Source organism: Eschrichtius robustus, chromosome 8 (genome assembly GCF_028021215.1).
Source record: "Eschrichtius robustus isolate mEscRob2 chromosome 8, mEscRob2.pri, whole genome shotgun sequence".
Lineage (NCBI taxonomy): Eukaryota > Metazoa > Chordata > Mammalia > Artiodactyla > Eschrichtiidae > Eschrichtius > Eschrichtius robustus.
The window spans coordinates 74,716,641-74,733,859 of NC_090831.1; the positions used below are offsets into that span (position 1 = coordinate 74,716,641).

General features: G+C 38.1%; 1 protein-coding gene across 4 annotated transcripts in view; it reads right to left on the reverse strand.

Annotated features, from left to right (window-relative positions):
- Nucleotides 1–17,219, reverse strand: part of CDK14 (cyclin dependent kinase 14) — a 567,195-nt gene that overhangs the window by 118,602 nt on the left and 431,374 nt on the right. For all 4 annotated transcript variants that reach the window (XR_011074670.1, XM_068549142.1, XM_068549143.1 and 1 more), the window contains one exon: nt 2,100–2,148. Coding sequence is in view for 3 of the 4 variants with exons in the window: in XM_068549142.1 (XP_068405243.1) it covers nt 2,100–2,148 (49 nt within the window). In the remaining variant the exon portion in view is untranslated. The remainder of the gene's footprint in view (nt 1–2,099; nt 2,149–17,219) is intronic.

The following is a 17,219-nucleotide window of genomic DNA, read 5'->3' on the forward strand; positions in this document are numbered from 1 at the left end:
TCTTAAGGAGAAACCGTGTTCTTATTTTGTGAAAAATAATATTCCGAAGAATTATCTGCCCTCAAAAGTAAAAGCGTATTTACTGAACCTAGCATCTTTTAAGAAAATTCAGAGATTGAGCACAATGCACACAGCTTTTAAAATTTCTAAAGCAACAATACCAGAGGATCACACAGCCTGATTTTTGTCAATGAAGTTAACTACTTCTGTTGTGACACGAACAGTACCTCTCAGAGAAAGGAAAGCATCAGGTCTTAGGTGGTCAGAATGTAGCAAAGCAACACAAAGCTTGAATACTACTTCAATTGTCTTTTTCTTTTTGAAAGACATGAGATAACCTAGTTTCTCCTGAAATAGAATAATGTAAATGGACAAAAGCATCTTCTCTGAGAGGCATTCCACTAGTCACTTCCAATGGTTGAACAAGAAAGTCCATTCGTCTGGGCATATAGATGACAGGTGCTGAATACAAGTTGCGAAAATGAACAGCTGGAGTGGGCCAGGTGTAAATGCTGTTGGAGTCACATCCACAAGGGGACAGTGGATGAACTATCACTCAGCATCGTCTACAGACCTCCCCCTCCCCCGTCCTGTCTTTTGTAGACTACTAAGTGGATAAAAATTGCCATTTATTTTTCTGGGTGATTTGGACATCATTCTAGTTCTGTCCCTCTGAAGGAAGGAAACGGAGGGTTAGCTAAATTGGAGGCTATTCTCCACAAACGCCACTATGCGTGGATTTGCCAGATTTTCCTGTTACTTCAGAGAAAGGGTTAGAGATTCAATGGCTTTGTCAAGAATTGTTTCATACAGTGGTTACCTGGTGGGACAAAACTTTTTGAGCAATTGCGAGAAATGTGTTTGATCATTTAATTAAGACAGGAACTGTTATACTGTAAATATTACCTGGTATATGAAAGCACTTAATTAAAATGTGTTACCACTGATCAGTGAAATTAGGGTGGAGGAGGATAAAAGGGTGAGGAACACACAGAGAATGCTCCCTCCCAGCCGAGGGCGTGCTTCCTGGGGGAGACTCTAGATATTAAGAACTGACCCTTCAAATGGAAAATACGAAGTCTTGTGTTAGACAAAATTAATTATACTGGTGTGTTCTTCTTAGCATGAATTCAATCAAAATATACTGCCAAATCTTTCAAATAATCCACTGAAGATTTTAATGTATTCATTCCATGAGTTCCTCACAATAAGCTATCTGCTGTTATCTACTGACAGCATTGATTAAAGGCATTTTTATTATAAAAAGTTTTTCTTATTTTTTCCATAATTGATGGCATCTAAAATTAAACATGTCATAACGGTAAAAAGGGAGACAATAACACTAAATTTCCCATAGACAAAATTTTGTTATGACAAATTATAGTTTACTTAATCAAAGCAGATCTAGTTACCTTTTCCCTAATGTAATGCTTGAAATGTGATACAGTCAAACAGAGTGACTCAATTACTCTGCTTCCCAACTTTCAATGCTTTACTAGCAGTTTGGCTTGCCATAAAAGACCCCTGAATAACTTGAGACACCCAGATCTTCAGATGTCATCAAATTTCGAAACCAATAAATAAAGCTATTTCAACAAGGTCAGATGAGAGATTAAATAAAGAGAGTCCATGTATTCCAAGTGATACGTGTGCTTAGCTTCCCAATAAGGCTCAGGGGAAAAATAGGTAAACTAAAAACATTTGAAAGATCAGTTTTATCTAGCTCAAAGGTTGACACCAACATTATTTAGATTAGAAAGTCAGTTGATATATTGTACTTAAGAAATGCTATTTTGCTGATGCTAAAACATTTCTTGGAATCTAGTTAGAAGAAGAGTGTCCACAGTGAATTTCAGGATTAACAACTCTGAAGCAATACTATATCGCTCTGGGAACCCAAACTCACAGAGTGTTGGCTCAGGTGGAACATGGGGGATGGTACACAGTTAGGGCTTAATAACTGTTTAACGGTTAAGCGAATGGATGAATAGACAATTGGGTGAACAAATGAAAGAATGTCATGACAAATTTATCAGGAGAGTTTTAAAAATTAAGAGAGAGAAAAAGAGAACAAGTATAATCTGTATAAAAAAACTTACTTATTCCATGCTTGTCTAAGGTTTTTAGAGCTGTACAGGGTAAAGCGTTCTGAAATAAAAAAGAAAAATGATAAACAATCTTTGTTTCAAAAGTCTATATTGCCAGTATGTTAAAAAAAAAAACTTTTAAGAAGCTACTGTTCGATTTAGCCATAGTTATGCTAGACATACTAGGTCTTCACCTTAGATTAAACAAAAGAGTAAAACAGGAAGAGCTAAACATTTTAAACAATGAAGCATTGTTTTCTTTTGTCTAGGGTGATTTGTTTCATAATCTGGTTTCCTAGTAATTATTTCTTAGAATAACTAAGTTTTAATTGGGTTGAAAAAAGAAATGCAAATTCCAAATATGCAAACTGTAGGTAGATTTATAGAAGAATATTGCCACATCGGTCCAGTGAAACCTGCTGTTTTTTCTATGAAGACATCTCTGACCAAACACAGTAGTGCTGGCTCTCCTTGCTTATACTATATGCTATTTACACATACTCAAAGCCAAACCACCAACGTCCTATAGTGTTTACTTACATTTACCATTGAACAATCTTTATATTTTTAAAATGAAAACACAACATGTTTGTTTTACCAAGTTAGACAAGAAAGTGGCACAGAATATATATTAATAATCTCTTCTCCTGCTCCCCATTTTTCACTCCTGATGATATAGCAATTGTTAATGGCTTGGTATGTCTCTTTCCACATATTTATGTTTATAAATACAAATCTATCCACATATACAAATATATGTATATATACTATTTTAATTTTAAAATGCATTGTACAATAAACATTCTCTGAAGTTTTTTAGGCATCTAATAATATATAGTGAATAGTCCTTCGAATAAAATAATATGTAACAATTGTTTTAAGTCTGTGTAATATTCCATAGGGTAGAAGTACATAAATTATTTGACCATTCTCCTACTGATGAAAATTTAGGTAGTTTCCAGCCCCTTTTTTCTTAAAAACAATGTTTCAATAAATAATCCTTGCACATCTATGTCTATATACTGATGCTTTCTTTCCTGTCAAATAGATTCCCCAATATAGAACTGCCTGGCAAATGGTATGCATATTTCACATTTTAATAGCTGCCGACAGATTACTTTTCATTTTCCCACCAGCAATAAAAAAATAATGTCTCTTTTATATTATGCATCCCTGGGATGCAAGGATGGTTCAACATATGCAAATCAATAAATGTGATACATTATGTTAACAGAATGAAAGATAAAAATCACATGATCATCTCAATAGATGCAGAAAAAACATTTGACAAAATTCAACATCCATTCATGATATAAATTCTCAATATATTGGGTATAGATGGAACATACCTCAACACAATAAAGTCCATATATGACAAGCCCACAGCTAACATCATACTGGATGGTGAAAGGCAGAACTCTTAGAGGAAAAGACAAGGTGGCTACTCTCACCATTCCTGTTCAACACACTATTGGAAGTCCTAGTCAGAACAATCAAGCAAGAAACAAACAAAAAAACCCCAAAACCCAACCAAACAAACAAACAAAAAGAACACATCTTAATTGGAAATGAAGTAAAATTGTTGCTGTTTGCAGATGACATGATTTTTTAATATATAGAAGATCTTAATAAAGAGTCCACCAAAAACTTGTTAGAACTAATCAACAAATTCAGGGAAGTTGCAGGACATAAATTCAATATACAAAAATCAGTTGCATTTCTATATACTAATAATGATTAATCTGAAAAGGAAATAAACAATCCTATTTACAACAGCATCAAAAAATATAAAATACCTAGGAATAAATTCAACAAAGTACGTAAAAGATCTGTACACTGAAAACTATAATTCATTGATGAAAGAAATTGAAGAAGACACACATAAGTGGAAAGATAGTCTGTACTCATCATTGGAAGAATTAATACATTGGTAAAATGTTCATACTACCCAAAGGCATCTATAGATTTAACTCAATCCCTATCAAGATTCCAATGGCATTTTTTTTTTTTACAGAAATAGAAAAAAGCAATCATAAAATTCATATGGAACCACAAAAGACCCTGAATAGCCAAGGCAATACTGAGAAAGAAAAACAAAGCTGGAGGTATTACACTTCCTGATTTCAAACTATATCACAAAGCTATAGTAATATACGTACTGTGGTACATATATATGCCAGTATGATACTGGCATAAAAACAGACACATAGACTAATGGAACAGAATTGACAGCCCAGAAATAAACTCATGCATACATATGGTCAACGTTTGACAAGGGAACCAAAATACTCAGTGGAGAAAAGATAGACTTTTTAATAAATGGTGCTGGGAAAATAATGACACTCACATGCAAAAGAATGAAACTGGACCTCTATCACTCACAAAACCTGGAAAAGGATTAAAGACTTAAACGTAAGACCTGAAACCACAGAAGAAAACCAGGAAAAATCTCTTTGACCTTAGTCTTCATAATGATTTTATGGATACAACACCCAAAACACAGGCAACAAAAGCAAAAATAAACAAGTGGAACAACAACAATCTAAAAAGCTTCTGCACAGCAAAAGAAACAATCAACAAAATGAAAAGGCAAGGTACAGAATGGGAGAAAATATTTGCAAACCACATATCTGAAAAATGGCTAATATCTAAAAGACAGAAGGGACTCATATAACTCATTAGCAAAAGAGCAAATAATCCAATTAAAAAATGGGCAAAGGACCTGAAGAGACATTTTTCCAAGGAAGATATTCACATGGCCAAGTACATGAAAAGGTGCTTGATCTCACTAATTATCAGGGAAATGCAAATCAAAACCACAATAAGATATCACCTCACACCTGTTAGAATGGCTGTTATTGAAGGGATGAGATAACAAGTGCTCGTGAGAATGTGGAGAAAAGGGAACCCTTGGGTACTGCTGGTGGGAATTTAAACTGGTACAGCCATTACGGAAAAGAGTATGGAGTTTTCTCAAAAAAATTAAAAACAGAACTACCACATGATCCAGCAATTGGGTACATATCTGAAGGGAACTAAAGAGATTTCCACACCCCTATGTTCCTTGCAGCATTATTTACAATAGCCAAGACATGGGAGCAACCTAAGTGTCCCTTGATGGATGAATGGATAAAGAAGATGTGGCGCATGTACACACCGGAATGTTACTCAGCCATAGAAAGGAAGGAACTTTTGCCACAACATGGATGGACCCTGAGGGCATTATGCTAAGAGAAATAAGTCAGACAGAGAAAGACAGATACTGTATGGTCTCTCTTCTAGGTGGAATCTAAAGAATACTTAAACTCATAGAAGCAGAGAACAGGAAACAGAAGTGGTTGTCAGAGGTGGGGCATAGGGTTGGAGGTGGGGAAATAGGTGAAAGTAGTCAAAGGGTACAAACTCCCAGTTATAAGATGAATAAGTTCTGGGGATGTAATGTAAAGCATGGTAACTATAGTTAACATTACTGCACTGAATATTTGCAAGTTGCCAAGAGAGTAGATTTTAAAAGTTCTCACTCCAAAAAAAAAAAAACAAACCAAAATTGAAACTATGTGAAGTAATGGATGTGTTAACTAAACTTATCGTGGCAATCATTTTGTAATATATACACATATAAAATCACTGTGCTGTACATCTTAGACTTACACAGTGCTTTATGTCAATTATAACTCAATAAAGCTGAGGGACAAGACAGTGTTCTAGCAAAATAAAACACGGAGGTATGATGTAGAGTGACCAGTGTGAGAGGGACACTTCAGGTTGGGTGATGAAGGAAAATGAGTTGCAAATAAAAGTCAACCAACACAATAAACAAAGTTCCTACTGGAAATCTGGTTGGAGTTTCATTAAAATGTATATTTATCTGAAAAGGTTGACATAACATCTTTGTACATAACAATATGTCGTGTCTTTCCATTTAGAAAGGATTTGTGTGTACATCCTCCAGTAAAATTAAATGAGCTCCTTTTCATATTGATCTCATTTCTTCTTAATCATTTAATACTTAATAGGCTTAATTCTGCTTAGTATTAGTTGGTGCCTTTTGTTAGTGTTGTCTGCTTTGAATTATAAGCTTTTAAAGAAAAGAAAGTGATTTACATTGCTTTTGTTATGGTATGTTTCACGTTTAAGAATACCATTAGATAAAAAGAACAAAAAGAAATTTAAGAACACACTCAGCTTCCTATCTCTAAGTACAAAGTTTATTCAAAAGAAATCTGTGCAATGATTCGTTCATTCAACTATTTACTGAGCAACTACTGTGTGCCAGGTACACTTCTTAGAGCTGAAGATGCAGAGAAAGAACCAAACAGAAGACCTTCCTGCCTGTAGGGAGCTCTCATTCCAGTAGGGCATGTGCAGGGCTGGAGTGAGCCTGGAGGATGGGGTGGCTGGAGCAGACAGCCCAGGAGAGGTGGGCAGAAGACCGGCTCACACAGACTTTGTGGCCTTTAAGATATGATTTAGAATTTTTTTTTTTTTAAGGATCACTCTGGCTTCTGTTTGGAGAGTATACTACCAGGGGAAATAGTGTACATTAGCTGAAGAGCAGTCCTGATTACAAATACCCATTGTTCTAAAGCTACAGGCAAAAGTGCTCGCCAACAATCATGTATTTATTTGTTTCAAAAGAATGTCTAACATCTGAATTTATTCTCTACTAGACTGCATTATATAAGACCCAACATAATTCAGCCAGTTGGTGTAGAACAGAAACGTAAAGGCATATTCTGGGTTTGAGAATTAACTGACAAAGAAAGGAGAAATGGGAAGAATAGTTTTTTATAGAGGTTTAAGAAATTATTTTTATCTAAATAAAGTCTGGTATAAAAAGCAAGATATATTTTAAAAATAATTACATCAAATGTCCTTGTAAAACAAATTTGATCTCCTTAACTTTGTACTCCCCACAAAGCAATTTTAATAATTTGCTATGATTTCAGGAAAGAACAAGAATTCCATTACAGATAAAATTAATACAATCTTGGATTTACAAGTAAATTATTATTCTTAGCAATTAATGACTGCACATAAATATGAGTTCTAAGAATTGCCTCTGTTTAGAGCTTGACAGGATATGTTAATAGAAAATTTTTTTTTCAGAAATACAACATGTCAGTTTTAGCTATGCATAAAAGAGCCAAAATTGATAGAGAAACATGCCATATAAAGGTAGAAAAAATAAGGAAGAACAAAGTCGTCCTACCTTTACCTTCTGTCACTACTCACATAAACTCTTAATTCTTTTAGCAGATGTCACCCGGGCACCTGCTTGTATGCCAGGCACTGCACTGGGCGATGGGCACACAAAAATGAGGGCGTCCCGGTTACAGTTCAGTGGCCCAGAAATGTAAATACAGAATTACCAACACGGGGTGAAAATGCTACAATGTGGATATGGACGCAGTCTCCTGGGAGCACAGAGGCAAAGCCACTAACCGCATCTGTTTTCTTTTACAAATGAAGACAGGATAAACTCAAATATCTGAAGCTAGCTCCAGTAACACACAGGACCTGATCTCTTGTATACAACATCTTTCAGATCTTAACCGTCAAAGTACACAATTTCAAATGGAGCCATTTCTATCAGTTTCTGCAATGAGCATGCGTAACGTTTATAATTAGATTTTTTAAATTCTATTTTTAAAACGATTTCCATCATGAGTAAAAGCAATGTTCCATTAGAATGTAAGCAACCTAATTTCACTAGGTAAGTTTTGGAAACAAAAAGGCGCTTAAATTAGTGCCCCAAATCAGTAACAGGTGTATTTAATAAAATAGTCAACTGCTTATGAATAATTTTAACAGATTATTCGAGTATTTGATTAGGAGTGTTTTATACTGTTCTCCTCCAGTTAGGTTTATTCTGTCACTATTTTAATTTCAGCTTTCTCTTTCCAATTATGTTTAAACTAGGAGTTTAGAATGCCGTGATTTAAAGCATTGACTAACTCACAGCATAACTGAGAAGTGCAATTAATTTAAACCTGCAGGCTGATTTGCACCTTCTCCTCTTATTGCAGGGACACTGCAGAGGATGGTCGCACACAGTGGGCGGCCAGGGAGGAGAGATGGTAGAGAAGAAATCACTAACTCTGTAACACGGTGGGGTAGGGGACAGAGGCTGGAAGGGTTTCGCTCAAACTGCCATGCTTATGCACAGCGATTCGTTGAGATTCCACAGGAAAATACTGGAGAACAATGCTATATATTCTAAAGTTTCCCAGCTTAAAAGAGCTAAACCTGAAATGGCTTGAGGCAGTGTGAAAACAGATAAAACCTAAATTGGAATTTACTCATTTGCTTATATATATGTACTGTATACTCTAGGAAAGTAACTTTTATTTTTATTACCCTTATCCCCTTCTCACCAGTGTTTTTTGGATCTTATAAGATACTGCTGTGTTTTTAACGTCAATAACAGGAAAACATATGAGTAAGTAGTCAAATCAACTAATCAATTAAAAACCCCAAGTATTGGATTGGCCAGAAAGTTCATTCGGGTTTTTCTGTAACATCTTACGGAAAAAAACAAACGAACTTTTTGGCTAACCCAATATGTTCAAAGGACTTGAAAGGCTAAAGCAGGATTTTTAAGAACACTTTTCTTTTTTTAGGGGGGAGGGGTGCATGGAAAGGAGGGGTGGCAATAGAGACAAGATCATTAAAAGTCTCAAACTTGTAAAGCAACTATACTCTAATAAAAATTTTTTAAAAAGTCTCAAACTTTAGAACACCTTTTACAAATGGATTTAATAGCATCTGATTTTGAAATAATATCATGGAATAACTATAATTCAATACAAAAATGAGTAATGTCCAGGGACTTCCCTGGTGGTGCAGTGGTTAAGAATCCGCCTGCCAATGCAGGGGACAGGGGTTCGAGCCTTGGTCCGGGAAGATCCCACATGCCGCGGAGCAACTAAGCCCGTGAGCCACAACTACTGAGCCTGAGTGCCGCAGCTACTGAAGCCTGCGCCCCTAGAGCGTCTCTTGTGCTTTGCAACAAGAGAAGCCACCACAGTGAGAAGCGCGTGCACCACAGCGAAGAGTAGCCCCAGCTTGCCGCAACTAGAGACAGCCTGCGCACAGCAATGAAGACCCAATGCAGCCAAAAAATAAATTTAAAAAAAGAGTAATGTCCAAAATGCCACAGTAAATGTTAGATTATTTTATAATGAACACCTCTAAACCATATATTCAACTACTCACTATTTAAATTCTTTAGGATTATTTTACATTTTAACAAATGCATTTATTCTTTTCTCCTGAGTTTGTAAGAAAGTAGTAATGACTTAAGTCAAGAGCTGTGACCAGACTATCATCTGGCGGAGGTGTTGAACCTGAAGCCTTTCTCAGGATTGCTTCAGTGGAGGGAAAAGAGTCCAGTCCTTTATGAGGATGAACAATAAACACAGTCACGAATCACTCTGGTGATGCTTCCAACAATCACTTTAATTACTTGTTTATATAATAGATAATAGCCTTGAATCTTTTAAGGTTAGAAGACATTAGTATTCATTCATTCTCTCACTCATTCTACAAATATTTCTTGTGTGCCTACTGTTTGCCAGGCACTGTGGACCCAGCAGTGCACAAAACGTACAAGGTCATCTGTAGCCTACAATGAATCATGGGATCCAATTCTAAGGGACCAGCAATGGAAGAAAATCTATTTACAAGTATTCACAAGAATTTTTATGCAAATGTGACTTTCTTATGGTTATAAGGAAAACCAAGCCAGCAGTCAACACTTCAGCTGATATTCTGACCAAGACATAGAAAAGCTGGATTTAAACCATCTATGGTCCTCAGACCAGAAGTAAAGCAGAATTCATGCACAGTAGACGACAGTTTATCCCAAACAGCGAGGGCTAGACTTGTTCCAAAATATGGGGATTTTAGATATGTCAATTCCAAAAAAGCATAGTGATCCAAACAGGCATTTTAGAAATAAGATGTATGTCTGCACAACTGTAATTCACAGCTTTAAAACTCTTGCTGTCCCTCATATATATAATGGCTGTGATTTCACACAGCTCCAGCGTTACCACTGAGAGGCTCTGATGTGACATGCTAACATGGAACAGGATCTCACTGCCCTGTTGCTGTCACCCAGAGGGGTTTCCTTAAAATGCTGAGTAGCCATCTTCAGTCCTGAAAATAGGAGACTGCAGCATCCTGCCCTGCCCTGGCTGCAGCAAATCATCCTTCGATTACCAACGGTGTGTGTTTTAAAATGAGCAATCTCTGAGCAACTTTTAGAAACAAACGTCTACTCTGTACGTTAAACGTTCTTACTTCCTATGGCATTTGGTTTTTCCAACAGACATACAAGTGGGTTTGTGAGCACATATTCCCAGCTGAGGTCTTCAAACCAGCCACACCTTTCTCAACCTAAAAGTCACGGAACACTTCTCTTTTGGTAAGATGTTTTCCTTTAGAGAAGTAAAGTTTAATCAGTTAGGCATTTATCACAGTCTAAAGTGTACTATTCACAAATGAGACTGAATCTTTACAGCTCCCAGAAAAGAAAGGAGAAGAAAGATTTTGTGTCTCACTCTCCATGCATCCCGACCCATCCCTCCATCCAAACTCTCCACAGGGAGGAAGAGATCAGGAAGACAGCACTCAGCACCTTCTAGAGGTAATGTGAGCAATCAGGTACTCTGACCACTTCATTCTACAAATGACTAAACTAAGGTTAGAAAGGTTGAGTTGACGAGCCCATGATACAGGCTAGTAGCGGAGGCTGAATCAGGACTCTATTGCCGGTTTATCACTTGTTACCAAAAAGCTGGGTTACCCAAGCTCTTTGGTAACAGTTCTTTCAGTACCTTGAAAATGATCTGTGTCTTCATTTATTCTGATTTCCACTCATAGGCTGAAATTCTAATTCTTTTCTCAGATATGATTGTAACCAAATCACACAAATTGGACACTATACAAGGATTTTAATCCTCTTGGGGTGGGAGGATTACTGAAGAAGTCTTTGTTTGGTGACTGGCATTCTATATCAACTTTGGCGAGATGAGGTGTGGGTAACTCCCAAACTGAATTTTTCAAAATTCCAAGAGTAGAAGTAATGAAACCAGTATACCTAAGGTTTTTTTTGTTTGTTTTTGCTTTTGGTTTTCAATAAAGCTGCAATCAGAAGAACTTCATTCCTCTTTGAAAATTTAATCTCACTACATTTTCTCTGGCATTTTCTGGACACTCTGTTAGTCTCCATCATTTGTGATGCCCTCTAGTGAAAATAAATGGGAAATTCTTCAAGCAGATACAGAGAAAGTCAGTACAGATAGTCCCTGCTTTGCAATGAAATGAATTTCTACGATTTATAAAGATATCTCCCCCCATAGGTCTGCCTACTGGGGAAGAGCTGAATTATTATTTTACATTTTTCAGTAATTATCATGATTTTTGGCCATTTAAAATTTTTATTTTATAGCTTTGGCTATATGTATGACTTTTTGCATATCAAATCCTTGGTCGGTTATGGACCTATCGGGAAAAACCTATGCCCCATGTCTATGGCATCACTGTTAACTGGTGTGAGAATAATTTCCCCCTGAGCTGGGACTTGCTATTACAGACCCTTCTCAGCCCAGAGCTGTGGGCAGAAACTACCAATCAAGAGGAGTTCACACTTGAGATGAAGCCCCTTACCATCTCTGAAATAGGTCCGTGACTTTTTGTAGACAGTAGGTCCCTTTGCAAACAAAACATCAATATCCTTCCCCGCTCAAAAACCCTCCACTGATTCCTTTCGTACTTCAAGTAAAATCCTAGCTCTTCACCTCGGCCTTCAGTGACCCACCCCTGCTGCTCTGTCCATGGTCAGCTTCTCCAGCCACACTGATTTGTAATTTGTCTACTATTTGTCTCCCCTTTAGCACGGAAGCCCCATAAGCAACGGGTTTATCTGCTTTGTTCACGACTGTGTCTTCAGCATCTACAATGCTGCCTGGCACCTAGCGAGTACTTATTAAGAATCTGAGCTCATGAGAGTATCTGGAGCATGGTTCCTGCTGATTGAAACGTGGCCGCTCAACTCCAGCATTTTCTCCCCTGCTCTCAGCCAGCAGTGACTCCCAGCATGATTGCCACAATCAGAAAGTATGAAAGTCAAGACAGCCTGCCCTTCTTCTCACGTTTAACGTTGTTATAACTTCCTCTGCTCTATAAAGTTCACTTATTTTATAAATTTACTAATTAACTGGCTTTTTCACTGTGTGACCGGAGTGGCATTTACTGGTAGGATGAAGAATGGCAGAGTTGAAGAAGGTGGTGGTTGATGCTTGGGGGAGAGAGCTCTAAATGTCCTGAGCCTTGGGGCAGGCAGACCCACAAGGTTTTTAGCAATAATATCTGAGATAAGGGCCATATATTTGCAGATTAATTTTTCAAGTCGATTTTTATAACCATCACATAGTTACACCCTTGTATATTCAGATGTAACCCATGACCGTTACATTTGCTATCAATCGCTCAAACAAACAAACAAAAAGATTCTTGAGGTAAAGCATAAAGTGGGAAAGAAAACACCGGGCAGAGGACACAGTATAAATTGTGCAAAATATTACGTTGTAGTTGCATGCCCCTAACAGTTTAAAAGCACTTTTATACCAATTACACAGCCAGCTCAAATCTTCTTAAAAATAGGTAAAGTATACGTATGTAAAAAGTAATGAAGAGGATGTAAAAATGGATTATCTCATTTAACGTCCATAGGAATTCCATGAGCTGGAGGGAGCAGATGGGATGCTTCTGGAAGAGTAAGGAAGATGGCCCTGCATGTCCACAGGTGCCTCCTGACAGCAGGCTTGGTCTGTGCAGGGCAACATCATGGCACGAAACCACCCTCCTCTCAACCTCCCTGCACTGAATATCCCACCAAACAATTTCTACTGCTTCCATAGTTTTTCCATCACCTTCTTACAGACTAGGGGAAGTCCAGAGTGTGAACAAAGGCTACAGGTTCAGATCTCCTCTGGTGTGCAAATCATGAACCTGGGCAATTCCCATAATATGTACCAAGGATTGTACATTTAAAACTAAACACCCACAGAGGGTGTTTGGAGTTGACAATTTATTGGAAGCACAAGTTTCAAAGAAGATACCCATATTTAGCAGGTGGAGGGTGGGTTCTGGTACCTACAAGAAGACACATAGAGATCTTTTCCAAGATGCCACCAGGCAGGGATGAGAAGAGGCTGACAATTCTCCCTCATCATACTCCTATGTTTGCAGACGGGGAAGCTCTCTTAAAGAGAGTGGCAGGCATCCGTAAGAATAGCAGGCCAGGGACAGCAGGCCTGGGTTTGCGTTTGGGCTCCGCTACATACTGCAGATGTGGCCTTGGACAAGCCACACAATCTCTCCAAGCCCCAGTCTCCCAGTTTCCTTGTCTGTAAATTGGGATAACAGTATTAGGACAATAACATTATCATAACTCAGGAGTTATTCTAAATACCAATTGAGATAATATGTTGAAATGCTTTGTAAATAATAAAATACAACATAAAACGTAAGGTGTTATCATCATGGTATTCTATTTCTTTTTTTGTTTTAATTTTTTTTTTAATTTATTTTTATTTTTTTGGCTGTGTTGGGTCTTTGTTGCTGTGCATGGACTTTCTCTAGCTGCGGTGAGCAGGGGCTACTCTTCGTTGTGGTGTGTGGGCTTCTCATTGCGGTGGCTTCTCTTGTTGCGGAGCACGGGCTCTAGGGCACGCGGGCTTCAGTAGTTGTGGCTCACCAGCCCTAGAGCACAGGCTCAGTAGTTGTGGTGCATGGGCTTAGTTGCTCCATGGCATGTGAGATCTTCCTGGACCAGGGCTCGAACGCGTGTCCCCTGCATTGGCAGGTGGATTCTTAACCCCTGCGCCACCAGGGAAGTCCCATCATGGTATTCTGAAAAAATTTACATCTTCCCTCTGGAATTAAGAAGTCTGAATCTATTTAGTTTGGGGGCCTCAGTTAGGCCTGTGAATAGGTGGGATTGAGGAGAAGTTTTTCACCTCATTACAGAGTCTGAGTACAACTAAGTCCATATTTATATGTTGCCTTCAAGGTCAGTGTGTCTGTGGGCTTAGTTTTGGGCACAGAATGTTTAAAATACTCCCTTTTTGCAATTTGCCTCCAACGGCGAATTCGTTTTTAACTTCGTTCATTCATTGCAAGAAATTCCGACTTTAACAAACTTTCCTTAATCAAACTGCTTTTTGGATTAGATAACTTTCTTTTCAGAATAATATAATCACTTTAGAAATACTCTGTTCCCTTGCTTGATTTGGGAAAAATAGAATTATTTCAGTCTAAATTTCATTACTTTTAATTGCTTCCTGTCTAGCAACATTTTTCTCTCCCTGAATTTTACAGTGCCTTCCTTTTCTAAACTCCTGAATAACAATTGGTCATTAAATAGCTGTTGAATGCCCCTTCTGTTGGAAGCATTTAAGAGATGAAAAAAGTTTCATACATGGGCTCTACATGTTATTTCGGGGCCAAAGTATTTCATACAAAGTGATGTTTGTGGGTCCATGTTTTACTAAGTACAGAGATCAGATCCTTTCTACTTTTTTGCTACTTTCTTGATAGACTAATTGCCAATAAACTGTTCATTAGAAGAAGGTCAACAAGAAATTGTAATACAGATGCAGTAGCATAATCATCCATGATTCATGCTGCAAAAAAAGGGCACTGAACTGAAACCCAGGGAGACCTCCTGGGATCTACTTTCATCTCTGACACTGACTTTGGGGAAGTCCTTTAACATCTCCGACCTCAGGTTCCTAGCCTTACAAAGGACTGAGCAGGGCTAGATGCCCCCTGGAACTTCTTCCAGCTCTAATGTTCAATTTGCTTAAATAGTTACCGCACAACCAAAACACCGCTCCTACTCCCAGCTCAAGCAGCCCAACGGTTTTCCTTGACAGTAGGAAAATGCAAAATCTTCTCAGAATTCTCAGTCCCTCACCCTGATTCTACTAGTCTGGAGAACCTCAAATGTCTACCTATATTCTGCCGTGATCTGGGGCTACCACAATTCTACAAATCCCAAACAACCCCTCCAATACATACCCAAGATGTGTTTTTAAAAAATATTGATGCTAAGTCTGTCTTATAACAAAGAATTTCAAGCATCACTTCACCAGAGGTGTATGAGCCACGTGGCCTCTGTTGACATAAAGTAGCCGAGGGCAAAGCAGGCGGGGCAAAGTGGTCCTGGGACTCACACAGGGAAGCCTCTTCCCATCCCAGAAGGAAATGGAGCAGAGGGCGTTGCGCAAAAGCATCCCAGTAGGGAGTCACCATGAAACAAGTGAAAGGGAAAGTGTAGTAATTTTGCAGTAGACTCTTACTTTTTGATAGAGAATGGGGTTTGGCCTGTGATGAATCTCATCGAAGGTGACAGAATTACTGAAGTGCTAAGAATACCATGGTGTCACCTTTCACCTCCGAGGCTGGCCCACAGCAAGCATCCTGAGGATAGTGATAGAAGGAGACACTCTAGTATGAGAGGTGGGGAGAAGGGGGAGAGATGGGGAAGCAAGGACAGAGAGGGACTGGAGAGGGAGAGAGGGAGAGACCCCTAATTTTGAAAGCATAAACCACAGAACCTGAGGGTGAGCAAAAAGAAGTGAGAAGGCAATCAGGTTCAAAGAAGACACAGACCCACTTCCCACTTCTTTTGAGAGAAATTTAAATAGAAGTAAATGATGGGAAAGCAGCAGCTCCCAAGGTTAGATTTCTTATTATATATAACACACACGTGTGTGTGTACGTGCGCATGTGTGTGTTACACATATATTTATTTATTTTATGCAGCTGTGGCCTGTCCCAGCTGCCTGGTTGCTATGGGAATAAGCTGAAGTTAAGGAATTTTGTGTTAGCATAAATATAAGTGCAGAAGAGGACACATACAGGCTAAATTCTAAAGAATCAATCCCAGTTGTTATCTAGCTGTTCTTTTAATATCTTAACAATTGTTCTAAGCCAACACAGAATTTTTTTCTCTTGAGGCAAAACAAGTTAAACAAGACTAGTAAGATATGAGAGTGAGGATTATTTTCAAAATTGCTTAAAAATTAGAAAGAGTCATTTTAAAAAATTCCAGAGAAGCAAAACCTGTTTATAGAAAAAGGATACTTTCTCTAATATATAAAGAACCCCTAGAAATTAGTAAGAATATGACAAATGACACGTAACTCTACTGTAAATTGGCAAAAGATATTAGTTGCTCACAGAAAAGGAAATACAAGTGATCCTGAAACATATGAAAAGATGCTCAGCCTCGTCATAAAAGAAGCATGCAAATTAAAATTATATTAAGATTTTTTTTGTCACCTAACAGGCAAAATTGAAAAGTTTGGAGTGGAGAAGAAGCGTGGAGTGGAGAAGAAGCGTTCTCATGTATTGCTGGTAACAGAGCCAACTGGTACCATCCTTTTGGACAACAGTTTGACAGAAGTGTTCAGAATTATAATTGTATACAGTTGACCCCTGAACAACACAGGAGATAGGGGCGTTGACTCTCCTACAGTCGAAAATCTGCCTATAATTTATAGTCTGCCCTTGGTATCTGTGGTTCCACATCCCTGATTCGATCAACCGCCATGTAGTACTGTAGTGGGTATTAATGAAAAAAATCCACGTATGATGGATCCATACAGCTCAACCCGTGCTGTTCAAGGGTCACTGTATACTTACTAATTCTTCAACCCTACTTCTGGTAATTTATCCTTCAGATATACTTGTACAGATGTGATGCGCATATTTATGTGTGTATGTACGGGTTATAATATTTATAATGGCAAAAACACTGGAAACAACCCAAATGTCCATAAGTAGGGACAGGTTAAATCCATACAATGTAAAACAATGTGGCTGCAGGAAAAGAGGGAAGCCACACTGGCCTCCTCTATACAGTGACATGAGAGGACCTACAGGATGCATTAATGAGAAAAGCAAGACCCAAAATTGTGTTTAATATGGGAAATATGAAAATACATATTCATAATTTCTTACATTTACATAAAGGAAAGAAACATAACAGAAACTAATAAATGGGGGCCTGTGGTCGGGGCAATAGTTCTGGGGAAGTAGGCAGGTGGCAGACAG